Source organism: Leuresthes tenuis, unplaced genomic scaffold, assembly GCF_036924035.1.
Source record: "Leuresthes tenuis unplaced genomic scaffold, fLeuTen1.0.hap1 SCAF_4, whole genome shotgun sequence".
Classification (NCBI taxonomy): domain Eukaryota; kingdom Metazoa; phylum Chordata; class Actinopteri; order Atheriniformes; family Atherinopsidae; genus Leuresthes; species Leuresthes tenuis.
The window spans coordinates 23829003-23851142 of NW_027325358.1; the positions used below are offsets into that span (position 1 = coordinate 23829003).

The following is a 22140-nucleotide window of genomic DNA, read 5'->3' on the forward strand; positions in this document are numbered from 1 at the left end:
CTTTATCTACTTTTCTGACACTTTTCATTCTAAAAAATTCTTTAAAATAAAATAAAATAAAAAAGTTTAAATAATTCAACTTTCTTTGAAAATGCTGCACCAGAAGCAGAAAATAACCCGAAATATATTGAGATGACTGCCTTTCCCTGAGGGAATTTCATTCTTTCACCCGTGAACAAACGTATGCGCTGCACTACATTGAACTTTATCCCGAAAAATGTGGCCTCATCTATTCGTATCATTTATTTATTTATTTTTTCTTGTCGTCCCTTTCGCTCATGATTAACCCTGCAAACGTGTACTGCGTTCGTTGTGCGTGGTCCAGGCCAGCGCTATAGAGTATATACAGAGTTAAACCCACTACAGTACCAGCATTGTGAGTCGAATGACGCATGCGCGCACACAAAAGCAGGTTTTCCAATCGATACCAGAGTGTGTCAACTGCGCCTCCCGACGGACTTAATCTCTTACAATGACAGACAAATTGAATGCCCAGAAAAGGTAACACAAATAAAAAGTGGCATTTAACTGCTTGGTTTATTGTTAGTCATGTAAACATTATGATAAGGATATCACAACGAACTTTTCATGTTGTTCATTACCACGATATACAGAACTATCTAATTAGCAACTTAAGCTAGCATTGTCAGAAATTTGTTTACTGTTTATTTTTGTAGCGTCAAGATAGCAGCTGGAGCCGTAGTTTGTGTCGAAAGCGAAATCAGAGGAGATGTTACTATTGGTAAGCAGAGTTATTTATTTCCATAAATATGTATAAATATTACTTCTATTTGTTGTAACTGTCTGTTCCCTCAGGCCCCAGAACAGTGGTCCACCCCAAAGCTCGCATCATTGCAGAGGCAGGACCCATCGTGATAGGAGAGGGCAACTTGATCGAAGAGCAAGCTCTGATCAGAAACAGGTTTTTGAAAGTTCCTAGTATGTCGGCGCACTGCGTTATACATCTTTGCATGTGGTCTGTCGCTTGGCTAAGCTTCATCTAACACGACACCATAATAGCAGAAAGTTTGTTTCACCTTCATTGTTTTCACAGTTACCCGGAAAACATCACACCGGACTCTGAGATGGAACCAAAGACGATGACTATTGGTGTCAACAATGTATTTGAAGTTGGCTGCGGTATCCTTTTGACTAGCCTGTCCAGTCCTTGTCCGTAATCGATTTCGATCTGTTACACTCACACAATTTAATCCACGTTTGCCTCAACCTACAACAACTAGTATCGCAAGCCCTGAAAATCGGCGACAACAACGTGATCGAATCAAAAGGTGGGGTGTAACACATACTGGCAGCTATCCACAGTCTTTTAAAAGGAAGTCACTCACTGTATCAATCATCCTCTATTTTGTCGTCCAGCTGATGTTGGCAGGAATGTGATCCTCACCAGTGGCTGCATCATCGGAGCATTCTGCCAGGTCAACACCTGTGAGGTGATACCCGAGAACACGGTCATCTATGGCTCTGGGTGTATGAGGAGGGTTCAGACAGAGAGACCACAGGTATGCACATGCACCCTGGGATGTAGATCATTACCCTGTGTTTGGAGATTAGCTTTTCATTTTTTAGTTTACACAGAAAATTTAAAGAAAAAAAGTTCTTATGGTCCTTGGTGAGGTGTTCACATACCTCAGATGGCACAAATCCTGCTTCACGTACATTTAAAGCCGTCGGGTTTGTTGGTCCAGTGATCACGGTGCCTAAAAGACAGCCTCATAGCCACAAGTATACAGATATCAAAAGTAACAGTGTTTTTAACCTACTTGGATGGGAAAATAGCCTATTGTGTGCACAAAAAAACTGAAATATGCAATTTTTTTTTTACCAGTTCACTCACTCTGCTTAAGAAAACAGTCATTGATATTTCACATAGAGGATAGTTTAAAGTTGGGGGAGTATGTTCAGACTTGCTTGCGTCCCGTGGGCATTTAAAGTCATTAATGATACGTCTGTTTTGTCATTCCAGCCCCAGACTCTTCAGCTGGACTTTCTGATGAAGATTTTGCCAAACTACCACCATTTGAAGAAAACCATTAAACTGGGTCCCACAACGAGCTCGAGTTGAACACTTTCCACATCTGAAGTGAAATCGTGAACAGCAAAACCGCGTTCACGTCGACCCTGTCGGAAGGAAGTATGAATGTACATAAGATACGAATAGATACGAATAAATACGAATCCTGTCGGCAGCCGTTCCTCTTCCCAGATTTTTCTACTCTAAACTGCGGCAACCAGGTGAAGAATTTCATCTTGTACGCTGCTGTGCTGATGCGTTGTTTTCTATGATTTATTAAACGATTTAAAGTAAAAACCTGGAGGTGTGTCTGATTAATCAGTCTAATAGAGTTCAGGCAGTATTGTGTAATAGTGCCATTTATTAAAATAAGTTCCAAAAAAACAACAACATCCTAGTATTTTAAACAACTGTACCATGGTGCTGAAAAGTAAAAGCTTTTAAATAGTCTGGTGTTCCACAAGTAAAGGTGAAGCTGTCTCGCGCTGGGTGGGACGTCGGCGTGATGGACCGTCCAGGATGAAAAGTTTCCATTGGAGAACAGCTCCTCATCCAAATTAAACCTCTGCTTTATACTAAATAAAATGATCATGGTATGCAGTGTCCGTTATGACCGTTTTCCTCCAGCATCTCTCTGTTTTGATCAATAAACAATCGGAAAGGATTCCACAACACAGCCGTGATCGGCTTCATGTAATCAAAAACCACTGATCGCTGGAGGGATGCAAATAAAGGAAACAAGCTAGTTTCTTTGACATCAGCCATGACAAAGTCTGTATTGTAGTGTGGCCGGCGACTCCTGTCTCCAGCCACCTCCAAGTTGCCTCCGAGTTATTTCACTTCTTTACAGGCACACCGTCTGAATAGTCCTCCAGTACTCCTGCCAAATGGTTATTGTGGGTCTTGAAGTTTCTCTTCCTTTGCCCACCTTGCTTCTTTTTCCTTTGAACTGGTAACTGCAGACAGCACAGAAACACAAGCAGCCTGATGTAGACATTTTTGTACGAATCTCAAGCATTACCGTCATCATTTCCAGTAAAACAAAAAGTATGGGGGAGAAAAAGCAACCGACCACTTTCTTTGGTCCTGTCTCTTGCATGGAGGAGATGCCTTGCTTTTTCAGGTACTCGTCAATCTTCTCTTCATCCATGGAATCCACCGGAACACTTCTCCACAGCTTCTGGAATTCTACAGTTGAAAGAGAATTGTCTGACTCAGAGGTGCAACTGATGAAAGAAGTGAAGACTCGGCTGGCATGTTTTGAATGAAACGGACGTCACGTGCAGAGTAACTCATGTCGATAGAGCTCCAATAAACTGTTATCCCATCATAAACGACGTAAGGTGCAATGGAGACTGTTTCACAGCATTGAAATAAAAAGGCTCATGTAGTCAGGTCTGCAGTTAAAACAGATGTGTCATCGTGAAAGGGAGGTATAGATCTGAATTCCAACCCTCCTTAAAGTTGTAAATGATAATCAATTTACTTTAAACCTACAGAAGCTAAATGAAAGAGCAGCTCACAGAAAGGCTGAGCTGTATCACGAGCCAGGTTTCCATTGCCATTCTGTGAATAAGAAAAGATTAACCGAAGCAAAATAAAAATAAATTGAAAAAAAAAAAAAGATTTTCTATCAATTTGGAAATGAAAAACTCGCTTGTTTTGTTGGTAATGAAAAAAACTCGCTTGAGGTTTTTCCTTGTCTGTTGCGAGGAAGACTTGATGCACATTAGGGGGGAGAAAAACAACTTAACAAATTACATCTGATCTGGCAAAGATTAAGATGATGTGACTCATCAGCTGTTTCTGGTTTGAGCTGGCAAACAGACTGTGACCGACTGGCATCATCTCATATATTGTCAGAAAGTCAAATAATTCCTTAAGGCCTCTCTCCAGCCCCATCAGCACCAAAAGGAGAAAGAACTGCTTCTTCGACTGAATTCACAACAACACCTACGCTGCCACTCTCTGGTGGAACCACGCGGCCTTGTTTATTCGCGTTCAACCAGTCAATAAAAATGAATAAAAACTGTGCGATTCACCATTTCTCAGAGAGTGAAGACCCTGTGACTGAAATTTGACAGAAAAATCTTAGCCGTCCCCTCACCTTCATCTACTACAAACTGACAATGCTTGTCGTTGTAGAAGAGGATCTTTTTTTTGTCCGGTCTTGTTACGAAGATGATCTGATCCCCCAGCGCCTGAAAACAATCGCAGCAGAGGGTCATTTCCGTTGTCTCTTTAGTTGAGTCTCCACAGAGTTAACCAATCACATGGATGTGCATGCGTTCTAGCATGAATTCTATTTGCGTTACTTTGATTGCTTTGGCTGAATTCGGGAGCCCCTCCTCTACGTCGTCCAGCAGCACTCCTCCCAGGCCGAGCTGGTCGTGTTTGTCCAGCAGCCTCAACAGAGCTTTCTTGTCTTTCAGGTTGTACTTGGGCTTGAAGCCGTAAGTTCCATCGCGGACTTCGATTTTTGGATTGCTGACCAAAGCCTGCGATGAGGGGTAAAGAGGCAGCAGAAGGTGTGCAGATGCACTCATTTTATGTCATACATTTACCCCATTAAACATAAAAACCCATATCTTCAAATACAAAGATGAAGGAAGAATAAGTGTGTGCATACATGGCTCAAGCCATTTTCTCTTCAGGTATAAGAGTTCTGAACATAAATGAATGTCTTTCACGTGATATTTAATGATTTATGCATGTCTGTGGATGTAATCTTTTTCAATCAAGACGTGTATGTGACATAGAACTATTGGTGAGAGTTTGGAATGGCACTGTAAATCATATGAGCTCACCTCAGTCATGAGCCATTGTTTCTGTTTCATACTGATGTCGAGGAGTTTGGTCTCATCCAGAATCTCGTCTAAGGTCAGGAAGTGAGTGTCCCCATTCTGATGCCGTGTCTGCGTGTTTGAGACAGGAAAGAAGACGGACAAAAGCAGTCAACGTCAGAAATTGTCCCCAAGGACTTATTCTAAAATGTACAAAGATCTCGGTTCTGAAGCACTGTCAGTCATATGCATACAACAATTTCGAGCTTTAGATGCAACCGTCAGGGTATTTTACAGAGATTAGAGCTCAGTGCATTCACCAGATGGCACAAAACGTGCACACGCTCAAACAAAAATCTGTCAAGTGGGGTGCGAGTTCAGCAGAGAGGGATGAGTCAGACAAGCTAGTTTGACAGGGCCTAGCTGCCTGTGCAGGACTAAAGCATGATAAACAAGCTGTTTATGTACCCAAAGAAAGACAGGAGACCAAATGTTACACGGCGCACACGACTGACTCATTCTGCTGATACAAAACACAGCGGGACACATTTTTCCAAAGCTCTGATGGAGATGACGACATGCTTAAAAAAAAAATAATCTAAAAACCGAGAGGACGCTGTGAGCTCAAATCAACTCGCAGTGGAAAAACATGAATTGAACAAAAACTCCGTTTCAGTTCTTCATTTTCTCTCCTTCCATCTAAAATCTATCTTCTAACTGAAATGTCTCCCGTGGTTACCTTCATGTAATTGACAATCTTGGCCAAGCAGCCAAACTTGTATCCGGAGCTCGCCTTGATGTTGAAGTTACCATTAGAGGATTCTGCGGGAGAGAAAGAAAAAAAAAAGAAAAGAAAAGGAAAAAGGAGCCATTTCTTAAATAAAACATGACATGTTTATGATGCAAGAGTAATGGCTCACAGTGACACAGGAGAGGAACACATTAATATAGAACACTTCTTCAACTGTAGCCTATGTTATACCACCAAAAGGCCTTTGCAGTTAATGTAAAATAAACTGAAAGGCATGCGTCATGTCGTCAAGGCAACCAAGCATTGGGTTGGTGAGGCAGTCGACATTTACCAACATGTCAGTCCTGTACTGCTGTATCGTTCATCAGAAAGCCAGTTTACGCATAAAAGAAACTATGGAGCCAAAGGGTTTGATTTGACTTTGACTATGTGAAACTGAACCGTTGCTTTTTGCCTTAATCTTTTAATTCTTCACGCCTGCCCATTCGTGCAACCACCTCTTCTCCTGTGTGAAGTGTCAGCTTCGATGTGGAAGAAGCTTCAAATGCTGCCGAAGACACTACTTTTATTGCAGGTGCGCATAAAGCCTGAAGAGGACAGCCTGGGTTCACAGAGGAAGATTAGAACCAGTGTTGCTGTTCCTGTTAAGTCTGGTTCAGGTATACTGTATTACCACATCGATACTTTTTTAGATAAAATGTGTTGATCAAAACAAAACAAATGGGTTTGTTGGTCAGTGTTTTCCCTGAAAAGCTCATTTGTCCCATCTGATGTTGTTATTCCTTATTCTGACAGAGGAACATACTTACATTTAAGCTTAGGAATTTTACACAAGTCACACACTGACCTGTTTTAAATGGTAATAATGACACAGATGTCATGTGTGAGAGTAATCTGCAAACTGTCCATATTCTCTGTTACGCTACCTCCACCCCTCCCCAGGTCTGGACTCACAGCTCGCCAATCAAAACTGAAAATGGACACCGACTCATGAATGATTCATGGTGTGGGTGGGAGCCTCTGAGGCTGCGAGCCGCACAGTGGGCAGGATGCTGGATTTGTGACGGGTCGGCGAGCGAATGGCGCAGAGGCTGGGGTAAAGGGGGAGAGCCAATGATGGGGAGAAGCCTGCTCTGTTCGCCTGAGACATGAAGAGCTGCAAGGAGTGGCGGAGGAGGAGAGCGAGTGCGCGAGTGCGCCAAGGAGGAGAGCAGGTCGAGGCGTGAACGAGGTAGAGTGGAAGACCAAGAGAAAGGTGGAGCACTTAAAGGGGGAAGAGAGAGTGCATCTGTTGACGTTCATCTTCGACAGACTGAGCCAGACACACAGGTGAGTCTGCATATTTTTCAGGATGATTTGAATAACGTTGGACATAAACTGATCTGAACAATTCACAGCAAGAATCTTAAGACAGACGCCGCTCCTGGACTCAGTGTGAGGCTGTGAACCGGGCGAATCATACATGTTTAAATGCAGCAGATCTATCTACAAAGCCCCTGTGCATTAAAAATATCTACAACTACAAATCATTTCATCGAGCAATGTTTCTTTAAATATGTATAGAATCTTTATTTGGCTGTCTAACACTGAGGCAGAAACTGCACACCCACTCACTGGATTAAATAAACATGGATGTGTCTGTGCGGCTCTTCTCCTCTCAAATAACAAGCACCAGAAAATCTCCTCCTGTGTCTGTGTGTGCGCTCACAAGCCTCCCGTCTGCCTTTGTGGAAATGCACAACTCTGTGCAGCTCTCATTGCAAATCAATGAAGGCAGCGAGCAGCCAGCCGAGGGCATTAAGAGTGTGGGTCAGATGTGTGCATGAAGAGCTGCTGAGTAGAGTGCAATATGTGGCCCCCGCGAGGCCTACGGAGCGTGGCTGGGGTGGGGCTCGTTCAGGAGGGGGTAACAGATGCTGCAGGGAGCCAGACTGTCCCCATTATGTGTGTTGATACTCGTACAAAAGAAAGGAGCAGCAGAGAGACTGGAGCGGGGGAGCCCGAGCAGCACAATTCAATTAAAGAGGCTGTTGTCATAGCAATGAGTTGAAGTGAAACCGATAGGGCCAGGTCCGCGGTGAGATGATGCTCAACATGAGGTTCAACTGTATTGATGGAGAGGAAGAATGCCACAGAACACTTAAGCCGAGGCGTTACGGCTGCTGCTAGAAATCAATTACAAGCTAACCAGGAAAGTTGCAGTGCACCGTAACTATGCCGTCAGCACGCCGAGCCGTTCTCAACTTGAGCTGAAAAACAAACTGATGCCACTAACTCTTTTGTGCCAAAAAGTAAGAGTGATGTTGTCCATTTCATACATCCACTTGTTTTTTCAATTCCAAACAGAAACCGCGTGCCTGTTACATACAGGTTATACGTCTATGTTTCTGCAGACATAAAGGACGCGTTTTCCATGTAAGAACATCATTTTAAACACTTTTTCATGTTCGGAGAGGCTTCCTCAACTTCTTTTGGTGCACTCAAGCGATCTGGGTCAGCTGCCTCGGCCTTTCTGTGCATACTTGAGTGTGTGATGACTATGTAGGTGCGAGTGTGTAGGCAGAGATGTGCTGAGGATTTAAAATGGTAGGCGTTAGCTGAAAATGTGAAATGACAGCTGAAGGGAGACAAATGGTCTGACAACGTGCCCACTGAAGAACATCTTTTAACTCTATTATTACACCGCACTTCCTTAAATACGTTTGCATCTGAATTCACAGCTGGAGTCACAAACCAAGCACAGATACCAGCTTTCACATCTTTCCTTTTCTATCAGGCTTTTTTAAGTGTAATTTTAGCTTTATAGCATTAGCCTCGGGAAGACGTTCATTTCCAGTTGAACCTTTACTACTAACTGATGGTGATATGGTGCCACTATGATCGCATTACAGACAATTACCCCTGAGATGAAGTTTCTAACCAATAATCTGTCTTAAACTGTCATAGGCACTAATAATCGGTCTTTCTTCCCATTTTTTTTTAATTTATCTAGTCACCTTCTTCTCATTCCCAACCAGAGATCATGGCTAACATCACAACCAACATATACCCAAGTAGCCTCCCATGGCGCCCAGAGGCAGTCCCTCTGTCCCGCGTCTCCCTGCAAGTCCAAGAAGTCTACCCCTTCCACGATGGCTGGAACGTGGCGTGTTTCATCATCCTCCTGCTTTTCATCCTCACCGTCCTGTCCCTGGCAGCCTTGGCCGTTCTCTACGAGCTACTGGACTGTGGGTGCTGTGCGAAAGGGAAAACACACCACCAGCTACAGGCGGAAGGGCCGGCAAGCTGCAGCCAGCTCATGACCAGCATTTGCAAGGAGCCAGAATCCCACACTGAGGTGGTATAGGGGCATCAAGGAGGAGGAAAATGGGATTTAGGTTGAATTGCTGAATAGGCAAATACCACAGCAATGACCCTGATTTTTGAGGAGGGGGGGGGGGGGGGTTGTCCTAAACTGCCTAAAAGTGTTCCGATTGCTCACAATTAAGACAAAACCCAGACTTCTCATCAAGAGGAAGTCTTCCTCACCCGTTTATACACGAATAAACAGACTGTATTTGTGGTGTAATATACAGCTTTTTACAAATACCACGGGAAGAAAACACAAAGCAAAGTGTGTGGCCTGAAAGAAATGTGTAATTGCAGTTCTTCAGAACGAGAGCTGTGGCAGAATGCGTTACATAAGGTGGGCATTTTCCTCTGTTTCTCTTTCTTCATGAGTGAGTATGAAGCTGCATGCTCAAAGTGTGGTAACATTTAAAAAAAAAAGAATTATAATCAGACCAGGTATCACTGAGTAAAACAAACAAGCATTTATTTTCAAAGACAACCGTCCTGAGCTTACTGTATATACATGTATATGTAGTTGTTTACCTGCTGGACGCAGATGGCCTTTTCTGACTTGTGCTGTACATAATAACGCAGTCCAACCCCAAGGACTTCACCATCTTTCTTTACACTGATAAAGCTCAGTTGGACATGTTTGCTCTGGATAAAGCCCGTGTTTCACACCAGCGGTGTCAACATGTTTGCAACGCCACATTCTCTCATGACAAGTTTAGTAGCTGCACAGTGATGTAGTTTGTTGTGTCAAACTGAGCACAATGTACCATTTCATAGGCCTTACCACAAACTGCCTAATAAACTTTCACTGAAAATCCCCATTTTCTGCGGTTTATAAAGAAGTAGCTGCTACTTGCGAGGCGTGTGGAGACGACAACGTGGCATGTGGTAATAATAGGATACGGCTCCTTGTCATGCTGTAATTGTTTAGATGTAAAAATGCATTCATTTAACTTCAAAGAGATGAAAAGGTTAAATATGTCCACTGCGGTGCAATGATTTTTGCAATAAGGCAGCAGAATTACTGTGGATAATTTAGCATCTAAAACATAACAGCGGTGACATTTGTGCTGTGTGCATCATCTCTGCTAGAATACCAACAATTTTTAAGAATAAAAAAGTCATGTTTGGCAGCCCTGAAAAAACTGGCTGACTTGCATGAAAGCATACGGACTGAAAAGATTTCAAGTGAAGGCAAAAAGTGAAGGCACAGGGCTGTGGGAGCACAACTAGACCTGCGCACGGTAAGAGGAGCTTCATGAGTGTACCAGATTTTTTTGAATATGCAAGAGGGGGGGGGGGGGGGGGGGGGGGGGGGGGGGGGGGGGTTTCAAGCTTGTTATGACGACAGATATTCACACTCACTTTTGGCAGTCTCTAGCACTCCCCCTACACACTCCCACTCTGTTCCTGTGGAGGGAAACGTCGCACAGAGCGCTGTTTCACACCAACTATCCTCATGGGGAACTGCGTTAGAGAACCTTTAGAGAACCCTCCAACCCCGGTTTGAATCAATGCTCAATAACCACACTCTTAGCCTGTTTTTCTGTCCAGAAAAGATGGAATTCTTAGTTATTGGCCATGATTCATATTCAAAGGAAGGATTTTCCTGGACTAGATTTGATTTCGTCAATTAACATTTCAAATAATTAAGTCGTATTTTAGCCAGAAGAAGCAAACGTCAAAAGATCTCCAGATGGTTAACTATACTGAAATAATAGTCCGCGTATGTCGCCTTTTCACGCGGCATAACGAAAGAAATAGCTTACGAGCAACATTAAACATTATCTACAACATTGTTAAAAAGTTCTTCTTAAAGTTTCCAATCGTAATTACTGTTATAAGAATAAATAACAAAAACGGAAATCAAGAATGATAGCGTGGGGACATTTCGGAATATCCATCATTGCTAATGATGACCTCAGAACTGAAAAGATACATTTGTCAGATGGTTGCATGAAGAGGTATAAATCACGGTTTGTAGGTGACGATTAGAACTTCTCGTTACCATCATCCTTATTAAGACAGCGACACTCCCCAGCAGCAAGTGCAACTCCTCGCAGTCACACTCGTCGTGTAGGGGCCCGACAAGAACTGAGCCTGGTTCTGAGAGGGACAAAACACGACATCAGGATGTGGGTGTGTCCTGATGCAGTACTCTGGTTAAAAAAACGCTGGCAAGCGACCCCCTTTAAGTGCTCAAAAGCTGCCAAGAAGGCTTGAGAAATTTAAATAAGAGTGTGCCAATGCTCAGTGTTACACAATCGTATCTGATTCTGCTCGACAACAGATCCAAGCCCTTTGGCTCTCCTCTGCTGACTTGCAGACTGAATAGCACTCAGATTTTGTCATGTAGACGCTCAAATATCATATTGCCATCAGTCGTCCACAGATGCATTTCCTTTTATACTGAAAAGTCCATCAGTGAAAGAGACGAGGATCAGAGCACCAATGACACGTTTAAGATATTCAGCCACTTCCTACTTTCTCTGGAGGAGATCATCGAACACAAAGCATAGCCGGATTCACTGCACAGACGTCTTTAAGTTTTTCATCAGATGACATGAAGGTTATAAAAATCTGAATTTCATTCCAGCACAGCTCCGCTCAAACAAATAACGGCTAATGGGCTAATGTTCAATCCTAATTTCTGATGCAGTCAGCTGTCTGACAAAGGAGAGCAAAAAGTATGCAGACGAAAGAAGCTTTTTAAGGGAATTTGACTGTATTAACTAATTCAATTTGCTGATGGGCTTTTGGAGCATGTGCAGAGAGAGTTGGTATTATTAGCTTAGAGTAACATCTGCTAGGCCCCTTTGACTATAGTTGAGTGTCCACCCAAATGCATTTTATGGTTGTGTTAGTCTGGTTTTGATTTTGTACGATTTTATTCAGTCTAAAGTCCAGTTCTGGTATGACCAACCATGATTTGTTAGCTTTTTTTTTTTTCTAATGCCATGTAAATGTACTTAATGTAAGACAAGATGCATACAGTCGCTTTTTAACCTCACACTAACAACTGGTTCTGTTGTTGGCATTATTGTCAAATTCGGGGCTCACAAAAAAAAAAACAACTTCAGACTGGATAGGACATCCAGATTTGATGAGTGGGCGGTTATTATTTGGTTGATGGTGATTCGCAGCAGAAAAAGCAACAGCTGCAGTATTTTATGGGTTATTTAGGACCCCTAAATCAAAGGTGTGTGACATTTGGTCACATTTGCAACGACTCAAGCACTGCATGTTGCGCATATACAGCTTGAATTATCGAGGTTGTGATCAGGAAGCCGTCACTAAATGTGTAATTAAAAACAATGGTGTTTTGGCCCAAGTCAACAGCAGCCGGACTTGCAACCACATTACTCTCTTACTTGAAGAAAAGCTGTTCCCTAAAAAAGTCAGGATCCATATCAGGATAAAATGCTTCACTTACCAGTGCTGTGTTTAGACCCAGAGGAGCTCTCCTTGTCTAGTTTGGGCTTCTTCTTCTTGTGCGATCCAGAGTCTGATGCAGCTTGTCTCTTCTCAACAGCTGGAGTGGAAAGAGCTCTCTTCTTGAACAGCTCCCTCTCCCGAAGTAGAGCCGGATCCATTCTGGCTGACAAGAGTGCAATAATGAAATCAGAACAAAACACAAAAAGCTCCTTTCGGGCTGAGATGACATATTTGGAATGGCCACTAGATTAGTATGGATTGCAGAGTTGAAATGTGCTGCTGACTGCTTTGTTGATGTCACCCCCAGCTACCTGTTAAGCGTCTTCTATAGAAAACAACTAAAAGATTTGAAAACAGTCGTTGGGTTTTAAATTGCTGAGTTCTGCCACTTCACAGCAAGAGTTGCAACTAACCCAGCCAAATTAGAAAAGCACCTGCTAGGTCATATAGCTCAAATCATCACCATGGCCCCATTTAAAACAATGAAATTAACCAACAAAACCGTGAGAGTCGACATTATTAGCTTAGGGTAACATCTGCTAGTACGAGTTCTACCCAAGCTACGAGTAGAGAACGTTAGCCGATACCGTTCTAAAAATCTAAACAAGTAAACATCTACCGTCATTCACGGAATCTATTAAGATGGATGTGTAGACAGCTAAATCTATGGCACAACGCAACAACGTGATCTTGCACGGTCTTAGCTGTTAACCTAGCGTTAGCATGTTCAGTTGCTCAATATTATCTCGGTGAACGTTACCTCACACGTTGTTCCTGTTCTCACACAGGGAAGGTGACAAGTTAGTCCAAGAGGACTACCCAATTGTGTAAGACGTAAAACAGAACAATAGCTCCAGCAAACCAGCGTTTTCCCCAGTTCTTTCTATGGCAACATAAGTTAACGCTGGCTAACTTCAAACAAATGTTGTTTTTTTCCCACATAGAACTTCCGCTCCTTGTTCGATTTGTTGGCTATCGACAAGTCATCCTTAGATGACGTCATCGCATGCCAACGAAGAAAACGTTATATGTTATGTTTTTTGTCTAATGTTTTTGTGTGTGTGTTTTTCTTATTTTTTTCGACCATTTATTTTTTATTTTCTTAACTAACAAACAAAAAAAAAAAAGACAAAAGAAGAACTATAAATGTAATTGTGGCTGGACCAAAGTTTGGGCACCTACTTGTTGGAAATATCTGGACTGATAGCTTGAAAGCCAGAGACATGGGAACCTCACTTTTTTGCTGACTTTTATAACCATGCGGTATAATTCCACAGACAAATCAAGTCTGCTCCCAGATTACAATTTCAACCAGACAAAAAAAAACAAAAAAAAAAACATTAGCCTATATCTGCTAGGACAAAAGGGGAGCCAAATCTACATGAGCGCTGTAAAGGAGCTGCGTGAGAGCTAAGATGACACAGGTGGACACACATCTGTATAATTCCACTAAATATCAGCAAACGTTTGGTGGAAATGGATGGAAATGCAGTTAATCGTGAAACAAGGGAGGAGAGGTAGGCCTCCAGTAGACCTCACTCCATCATAAAGTGCTTCATCATAGACGTTTTAGAAAACTCCCCACGGTCCTTTGACCCGTCCATCATCAAAAATCTGTGGGAAGTTAAACATGCATTGCATGTTAGGCAGACTAAAAAAAAAAAGCATTCTACAGGGAAGAGTGGATAAATATCTTTACAGTGCCTCACATGGTAAGTTGCGCACAGCATGATCCTAACTTTTCTTCCCCTAAAGTAGGCAGGGAAAAAAAGAGTTAAATCTTGGATTTGCAAAACACAATATGAAAATAAACTTTATCTTTGAGGTTTTTTTTCCAAATTCAACAACATTTTGTATATTTGTGTAAGTCTGTGTAACCTTTTCACATCTCTTGTCATAAGAGGGGCAGATGACCGAGTTATCCTCAGAGAAAAAGTCGCTCAACACCACCACCTAGTGGCTCACTGAGGCTACTACCTCACTTAGACAAATGAGAAACGTTGTCTCTGTGAGTTGTGCTGAAATATCAGAATTAACTACTTTTAACTGTTTCAGAATGTTTACGATCGGGAGAAGTTGAAGCCGACAGAATATTTTAGGCAAAAGACTACTTGAAATCATCTTTCTCAAATTAGTGAATTAAGTACTTTGAAGATAAGCATGTTGGAACAAAGACTTGAGTATGCTTTCAGTGTAGTTGCGATCAGATTTTGAAGAGTATTCAGGTTTTGATTTGAACATTTGAATAGTCTATTGTGATTTCATGTTTAAAGCACAAGGCATTATAATTAAAAACTAAACCAATTTCAAAGCTGAGAGCTGGTGGATATGTAAATTCCCTCATATGTCCACTACCTCAGTACGAATGGCTTTATCATTGCTGGAACCTGATTTTCAATCAGTGCCACACCAAACAAGTACAGGACTTTTGGGTTTAAAATGTATTTGTTGTAAGTCTGTTTGTTGTTACAACTGCTAGTACAAGCACTTGTAACAAACTACAATGCTACTAAATACTATATGAAACATAAAACCATGGAGGTTTTGGTGGTTTAAGACTTTCTTATGTACAATTATGTATTTAGTATCAAGCCCTCAGTAGCGGATCCTTTAAGTCCCGTAAGTTGAGACGGGGCCTCCCACCTTAACAGCACATCCCACTGATGCTCAATTGGATTTAAATCCGGAGAATTTGGATTTCAAGTCAACATCTCAAACTCGAGCTTGTCAAACCATTCTTGGACAATTTTTGCAAGAGTCACAGGGCACATTATCTTGCTGAAAGAGGCTGCTGCCATAAAGTTATACCATTCTCATGAGGGGGAGTACCTTGTTAGCAACAATGTTTAAGTAGGTGGTGAGTGTCAAATTAATATCCACAGAAGAATCCAAGGCTACCCAGCATTGCTGAAAACATCACACTGTCCCTTATAGTAATGAATCCTTTTGGTTTTTCTTCCCCAGCTTAACGCTTCCCAGGTTAATCCTTTCGTTTTTTCTTTGCCAGTTAAATGGCACGTATTGTCCCAGACATCCACATGATGTAAAAGGAAACAGGAATTATTAGACCAGACCATCGGGCCTTCCACAGATCTGTTGTCCAGTTGTGATCCTAAAGTGTGTAATGTAGGCGCTTTAGCCAGGGCATATGGGCTGGCGTGGGCACTCTTGACTGGTCTGTGACCACGCAGCTGCATACAAAACAAGCTGTGAAGCACTGACATTTCTTTCAGAACCAGCATAACCTTTTTTTTTCAGCAATCTTAACTACAGAAGCTCTTCTATCAAATCAGACGTCACAGGCCAGCATTTATTCATTATATGCAATAATGAGCCTTGGCTACCTATGATCATTTCATATTGCGCCAGGTTTCACCTGTCCGCAGACCTGGAACACCCCCGAGAAGCTGCTGTTGTGGAGATGCTATGACGTAGCAACCTAACCTTCACAATCTTTCTCTCATCAAAGGCACTCAAATCCTTACACTTGTTCATCTTTCGGCTTACAACACATTACCTTCAAAGACAGAATGTTCACTTGCTGCTTTATATTGCCCACCCACTATCAGCTGGCAATGCAACAAAATAATCAATGCTTTAACTTCACCTGTCAGAGGTCATAACGTTATGGCTGATCAGTGTCAGCCGTCGCTGTGATTGCACTGGTGATCTGCCCCCTAGAGTGTCAGAACAAACTCTTTTGGGTTAGTAGTATATTTAAGCCCATTGCTGTCCTCAGGCAACTTTCAAAGGGGCTGACTGCAATTCTATTCAAACGTTGCACCTTCAGCCATGACTGCCCTAAAATCTCTGTTGTCCATTGATCAATAAGCATGTTTTAATCTCACTTGTCTGCATGTGCTGTGTGGAAGGCCGACACTGGTGAATAGTGGCTCATATCATTTGGGCAGCTGCATCTCTTCATCTTACTGAGGCTGGATTTTGCTGACTGAGGAGGGAAGGCAGCCTCACCACTGGGTAATAACATGAGAGAAGAAGTGAGATAGGACCGCGGTTTAACCCAGTCGCCAAAGATAAAAAAGACAGATAAGCACCCAGGACCAGCAAAGTGTGTATCGTAGAACAGAGCTGGCATTCAGCTCAAGTTGAAGAAAGTGAATAGAAAACATTTCTTCCTAAATGCTCAGCTGCTTTGCATGTATGAGCTCTCACATGCAGACAAAAAGAAAAATCCAGAATCTTTCTTTGTTGTATCCAAGAATTGAGGAGGAACTCGTTTCAACCTCAGAACTCCTCAGATGTTAACATTAAGGGTTTCATTGCTTTCACTTTTAGTTTGATTGGCTTGAAGGTACCGTCAGAGTGTTGTCTTTGTGAATTCAGTCACTTTGTGGACTGAAAAGCACATCAACCCTTTATTCCACTGGATTTCTGTGTTTGCTGTGCATGGCTCTTTCGGTGTTCTGTCAGATTAAAGCAACTAAATGCTTGGGTTCAGATCTGAAGTCCTTTTGCACAACATTTGATTTAATTTAAAAAATACATCGGCAGCATCAAAACTGGATGAATCTGGTTGAATCAGATTTGACAGAAAACATGCTTTGAAAAGAGAGCTGATACAAAACATTCTCATGTCCAGCCATTGCGATGAATATTTGATTGACGGACACTTACAAAAATTGTATTTGTTTACCATGAAAAAGAAGAATAAAGAAAAACATTGCACCCTCAGTTCTTTAAATGCACAACGCATTGGAACATAAACTATACGGTATTATTAGCCACTTTTTACAGATATAAAAATTTGAGTAGGAATGTGTGTGTGTGTGTGTGTGTGTGTGTGTGTGTGTGTGTGTGTGTGTGTGTGCGCAAGTTTATAACATCAGCCGAATATTTCCATTTACACCCCATCTTGTCTTCATAGACTGTATCCTCCATCTGTTCCTGTACCTCCCTATCATGAGCTTTAGATTGTTACATCAGTATGCTCTCTGCCGTGTGTGTGTGAGACTGTTTGTGCTTACATATCATTACTCAAATTTTCACCATCCTTGACCGACAATACTCCAGACAAACTCGGTATGTGTAGTTCTAACTTAGATGTTCATGCACAGGAACAAATTAGCATCTCTTAAACTCCTAATCAATGATTCAGTGCGGTAGTCAAGGAAGTGAGTCCACATACATTATTTAATATGTGCTAACCCATTTAGGGCCACACAAGCTGCGTTAAGTATTCTGTCCACTGGTTGGTATCATGTTCTATGTGCCCAAAATAAAACTCTGATTTACACTGGACATTTGATAAAAATACAGAGAGTGGTAAACATACACATTTTGAGCAAGTGATCTGAAAAATATACTTTAAAGCAGCTTAAAATTACTGTTAATGAAATGATAAGCTGGTCAACTGTTAAAGGAAGGACAATCAAAGGATTCAGCAAATCATGCAACTCTAACATCAGCTGTGTATCAGTTTAATCAGTGTTTCTTACAACCAACTCAAGAGAGGCTTTGGACCTCAAAACTATATGCTTCTGGCTTGACTTGAGTTGTTTTGAAGTGCACCAGCCTTTATAATTCACATTTTCAGGCCCGACACTGCCTTGGAGCACTGAGATACCATAAACACATACTCCATTTCAGAGCTTTGATTTCCTGGTACCACGTCATGCGTCAGACACTACTGGCAGTCAAAAACATGCTTTCATCATAATCAAAAAATGAAAGAAGATTACTGTTGTCATTCCAAGTAAAGTTTCAAAGAAAAAAAACAGCAAGTATATCCAAGAATGAAAGGAAAGGATGTCATGATTGATTTCTTTGGCTCTTTCTGTTAGGAGTTGTGGGGTTTGTCGTCTGTTTTCCCTGCATCCCCTGCCTACTTTATTGTTTGTTAGTATGCCGTCTTCCCCGTGGGCGTGTGCTGCTCCTCAGGTGGGGTGTGTCCGATCCTCCTCCAGTTTCATGCCACATGCAGCTGGACACCTGCCTACCATCAGCCTGATTACTCAACCACCACCTGCAGCTTTTAAGCCTGCTCATCACATCCACAACCTGCCAGTTGGTTGTGAAAACCTGCACAGTAACCTCAGCACTTAGTTTGGATCTTGTTTCCTGGTTTGAACTTTTTTGCAACCCGTTCTTTGTTTTGCCTCAGGATCCAGCTGCTTACCTGTCTCGACGTTGGCCTACAACCCACCACTACAGCTGTCACAACCTGAATCCAGCCTCGTCTTCTCCGATCCTGCTAACCCCCACCCCAACCCAGAACACCACAGGACTCCTTATCTAAGTTGCCAGCGTGTGGGTTTGAATTCATGACAAGAATACGATCATGATCGGGTCTCCTTCTACTCAGTGAAGACTGTAAATCAGTGGAAGCTGAAAGTGTACTTGGTTCCTTTAATAAAACTAATGCAACATGTGCATATACTCCAGTCATTTACTTTGGAGCTCTGTATCATGATTAATTGGATATACATAACATCACAAGAGCAGCGAGTTTGTCCATGTTAAGATATTACTTTGTTGTTATCACATCTTGCCTTACAGATGAGGCCTCAGTTAGCACATCAGTCCTGTTTCAGGCTAACATGGGAATAAGTCCTCATATAGAAATGTTTGTCAGTTGCAAGACAGATGCAAATAACATACTTGCAGTACAATTCTGACTTTAACGGAACAGACCTAAGCTCCTCTTTAAATATCAGTGAATAAAATGATTTGTAGTCATTAAAGCTTTATTAACATCAAGCCAACGTATGGTCTGTAGAAATTGTATCTTACAGCACAAGAGGCTGTTTCACAGTTACTACCTGTGCCTATGCATGCAGCTTAATGCAGAAACATTGTGGCATCTAGAAATATACAAGACAAACAGATATAACCATAAAATAGCAACTCTTTCCAGGTAAGAAACTGGCAGAGGAGAGAGTAAAAATAAGGCCCTGTAAGTTTTTAGCACCGTCGCCTCACAGCAAGAGGGTTCCAGGTTTGATTCCCAGCTTGCGCCCATCCAAAAACATGCATGTTAGGTTAATTGGTGTCTGTAAATTATCCCGAGGAGTGAGAGTGGATGGTTGTGTGTCTCTGTGTGGCCCTGTGATGGACTGGCGACCTTTCCAGGGTGTACCCCGCCTTTCGCCCAATGACAGGTGGGATAGGCTCCAGCCCCTCTGCGACCCTAAATTGGATTGAGCGGGTGTAGGACATGGATGGATTCATTTATCCCTTCAGATGGTTTAATTTGGATTCACGGAAATGTTATTAATATTTGAAAAAGCCGATAGTGAAATAGGAGGATAGTGAGCTTGACTTGTGCTTGAAGCATGAAGACCCCCAACTGCACTGCGACAGTATTTCCTATCAGAGCCCCCACGTAGTCACCATCATCATCTCTGTGGGTGGTAAAGCAGAACTCATCCTTCTAGGTAACTTTGTTCACATCAAAATACTAAAAGCTCTTAGGTGTCGGTTGGAAAATGATTAACAGAAGGAGAAGTGAAATCAAAACCAAGGCTGTCATATATCATTGTGTTATTATCATGTTTTCCCCCCTTGTATCGCTGCCCACTGTTAGTGGAAGCTCATATGAGTTAAATGAAGTAGTCTGTTAGCTTACGTGTTAAAGCAGTTCGTATAACATTTGGGTCGTCATTCACATCCTACACAAGATATTTTTGCAGTCTAGAGAAAATAAATGCAGTTTTTCTCTTATTTGTTTAACATACTATCTTAATATTTTTTTTCCCACAATATAGTTGCCATATTTAGTTGTTCAATTAATTTGGCTTCACTAATGGTTGTAACATTAATCCCGTCACACTCCACTAACTTTTTAAAAATTTCAATTCAGACTCAGTACGTGATGAAGTGTGCCACCGAAATACATCTAAGTGTTTTTAATACTTAGTTTTTGGTGTTGCAACTAAAATCAGCAGGTTTCATACGTACAACTTGATTTTAGTTGGAACACGAGAATTTCTTTAAACAAAACCTAAACTGTACAACTACCACAAAGTGATTTTCTTACATGTGGGCTGAGAACGAGAGACAAGATCCGTGACTGTGATACTGATTTTTTTCGCCACAGGACTCACAGGCCTCAAAAAATGGATTCACGGATCTTTGTTTTCTCCTCTCCTGCTGAGTTGAAGAAATAGCTGGCAAGCTCTGTTTCCAACGCTTGGAAGCACATGTCTCAATTTTGCAAAAGAGAGACGAGAAAGCATCTCTTTTGTTCCTCCATGAGAAGCAGCCATCTTTTGATTTTTGACCTACAACACCAAGCTCATTTAGTTAGCATCACCTTTACACACAAAATTAATTAAGCATAATGCCCCAGAATTAATAGTAAATTGACTTAAAGTTACATGACAAGACATGTAAGTAAAAACAAATCTGTGCAGAGAGGGAACACAATGTGAGTATTTGCCCTTTGTAAGTGACTAGTGTACCGTGAACTAATTAGAAACAGAACACTTCTGCTAAGATATGACTTACTGTGTCCAATATATCAATGCAGCACTGCATAGGCAGGGAATCCAAAAGTAAAAAATGTGGAGCAGAAGTAGAAAGACCCCAATTTTGACTTGGTATGAGGCAGAAAATCACAAGGACTAGCAAGAACAAACTTGCAACAAATAGTAGCAAAACCCTGTATAAATACTTAGAGAGGTAATGATTGACATAACACAGATGTGTGGCAGTCAGCAACTGAAACCTGGTGAGAAACAAGAATAGGAAGCAAAAACTAAACAGAATGCATATGGGAAAAGGCAACCTAATCAAAAAAAGAAAATAGAAAAAACAAAGTCAAGTAAACTTAAGTCAGGTGCCGTTACCAGTTATTTCACAGGAGGGGGGAGATGAGCTCTATGCAGGACATGGAAATAAGAATTTTACAAAAGGAATGGAAACAAAAATGAAACATTATTTAAAACCAGAAGAATGCCACATCACAATGCATGGACCATTGCACTGATAGTACAAGAATCTTCAGATGTTATTTTCATCTTTGGTGACTATTTGTTCTAAACACATTTCAATTTAAAAGATACAGTACATTCAATAGTAATGCAAAAAGAGTTTTCAACATACATGGATTTATGTGTAAGACCTCCTGCTAATGGGCTTTTATCTTATTATGAGTACTCGGTCATTTGCTAAGAACTGACATTTGTTTGGGACACAGTTGCCTTTTGCCCAGATATGGATCTGAAAGCTTTTCCTACTCCAGAAAAAAGAAAGCTGAAAATTGGACATGACAGTGATCCATGCCTTCTCTGTTTTGTGCTGTTTGCTCGCCCATCTAAATAAGTAAAAAACATATCAAAAGCATTTATAATAGATGCTAAATAAAATCATATGTAAAGAAAATGTTCTATGGTAGTAAAACATCTGCTTCTTGTGAAATATTCCCAGTTATCCACATATATAAATACTTAATGCTGGTTGTTCTTTTTCTCCCCTATGTTAATTGATTAATGTGATGATCTTCATAACTTACAAGAGTCATTTTTCTCTAACACAAGTCAGCTTTGAGAAAGGCCTCTGGTCCTTGGCATCGTCTGATGCTAGTGGATGTTGTGGAGGAAGTGGAAGTACAGCAAAAGACTAAGCTTAAAAGAAACCCGAGCTGATCAGCTCTACCCGGCCCTGTGATCAACTCAGTGAAAGTTAGGACTATAGACTGTACAGGGAAAAGAAACTTCTCTTTGCTTTCAAAATCTTTGAATTAAAAGCAAAAACGTGCTTGTTGTGTTTCATATTAAGGGTACTTCCACATCTCTCTTGTTTGCGGCAGACTTTCCAGTTTGGTTCAGACCAAAATA

At 41.5% G+C, this 22140-nt stretch overlaps 3 protein-coding genes across 5 annotated transcripts; 2 read left to right on the forward strand and 1 right to left on the reverse strand.

The window, feature by feature from the left end:
* Nucleotides 1-391: 391 nt before the first annotated feature.
* Nucleotides 392-2422, forward strand: LOC140304621 (dynactin subunit 6-like). Its single transcript, XM_072383325.1, has 7 exons — nucleotides 392-501; nucleotides 678-742; nucleotides 817-922; nucleotides 1055-1140; nucleotides 1242-1289; nucleotides 1378-1520; nucleotides 1985-2422. The coding sequence occupies exons 1-7, from the start codon at nucleotides 473-475 to the stop codon at nucleotides 2081-2083; spliced, it is 576 nt and encodes a 191-aa protein (XP_072239426.1). The 5' UTR covers nucleotides 392-472; the 3' UTR covers nucleotides 2084-2422.
* Nucleotides 2374-13308, reverse strand: gtf2e2 (general transcription factor IIE, polypeptide 2, beta). 2 transcript variants are annotated; one of them, XM_072383324.1, is made up of 8 exons: nucleotides 13104-13308; nucleotides 12342-12502; nucleotides 5555-5637; nucleotides 4840-4947; nucleotides 4348-4530; nucleotides 4140-4233; nucleotides 3105-3220; nucleotides 2374-2988 (listed from the first exon to the last, which is right to left on the reverse strand). In XM_072383324.1, the coding sequence occupies exons 2-8, from the start codon at nucleotides 12499-12501 to the stop codon at nucleotides 2869-2871; spliced, it is 864 nt and encodes a 287-aa protein (XP_072239425.1). In that variant the 5' UTR covers nucleotide 12502; nucleotides 13104-13308; the 3' UTR covers nucleotides 2374-2868. The 2 variants fall into 2 exon arrangements, with proteins under 2 accessions (XP_072239425.1, XP_072239424.1); XM_072383323.1 differs by having other exon boundaries at nucleotides 12342-12506.
* Nucleotides 6590-10004, forward strand: smim18 (small integral membrane protein 18). Of its 2 annotated transcripts, none has more exons than XM_072383327.1 (2): nucleotides 6590-6895; nucleotides 8584-10004. In XM_072383327.1, exon 2 carries the CDS (start codon nucleotides 8589-8591, stop codon nucleotides 8910-8912), a length of 324 nt encoding a protein of 107 aa, XP_072239428.1. In that variant the 5' UTR covers nucleotides 6590-6895; nucleotides 8584-8588; the 3' UTR covers nucleotides 8913-10004. The 2 variants fall into 2 exon arrangements, with proteins under 2 accessions (XP_072239428.1, XP_072239427.1); XM_072383326.1 differs by having other exon boundaries at nucleotides 6593-6895; nucleotides 8559-10004.
* Nucleotides 13309-22140: the final 8832 nt, after the last annotated feature.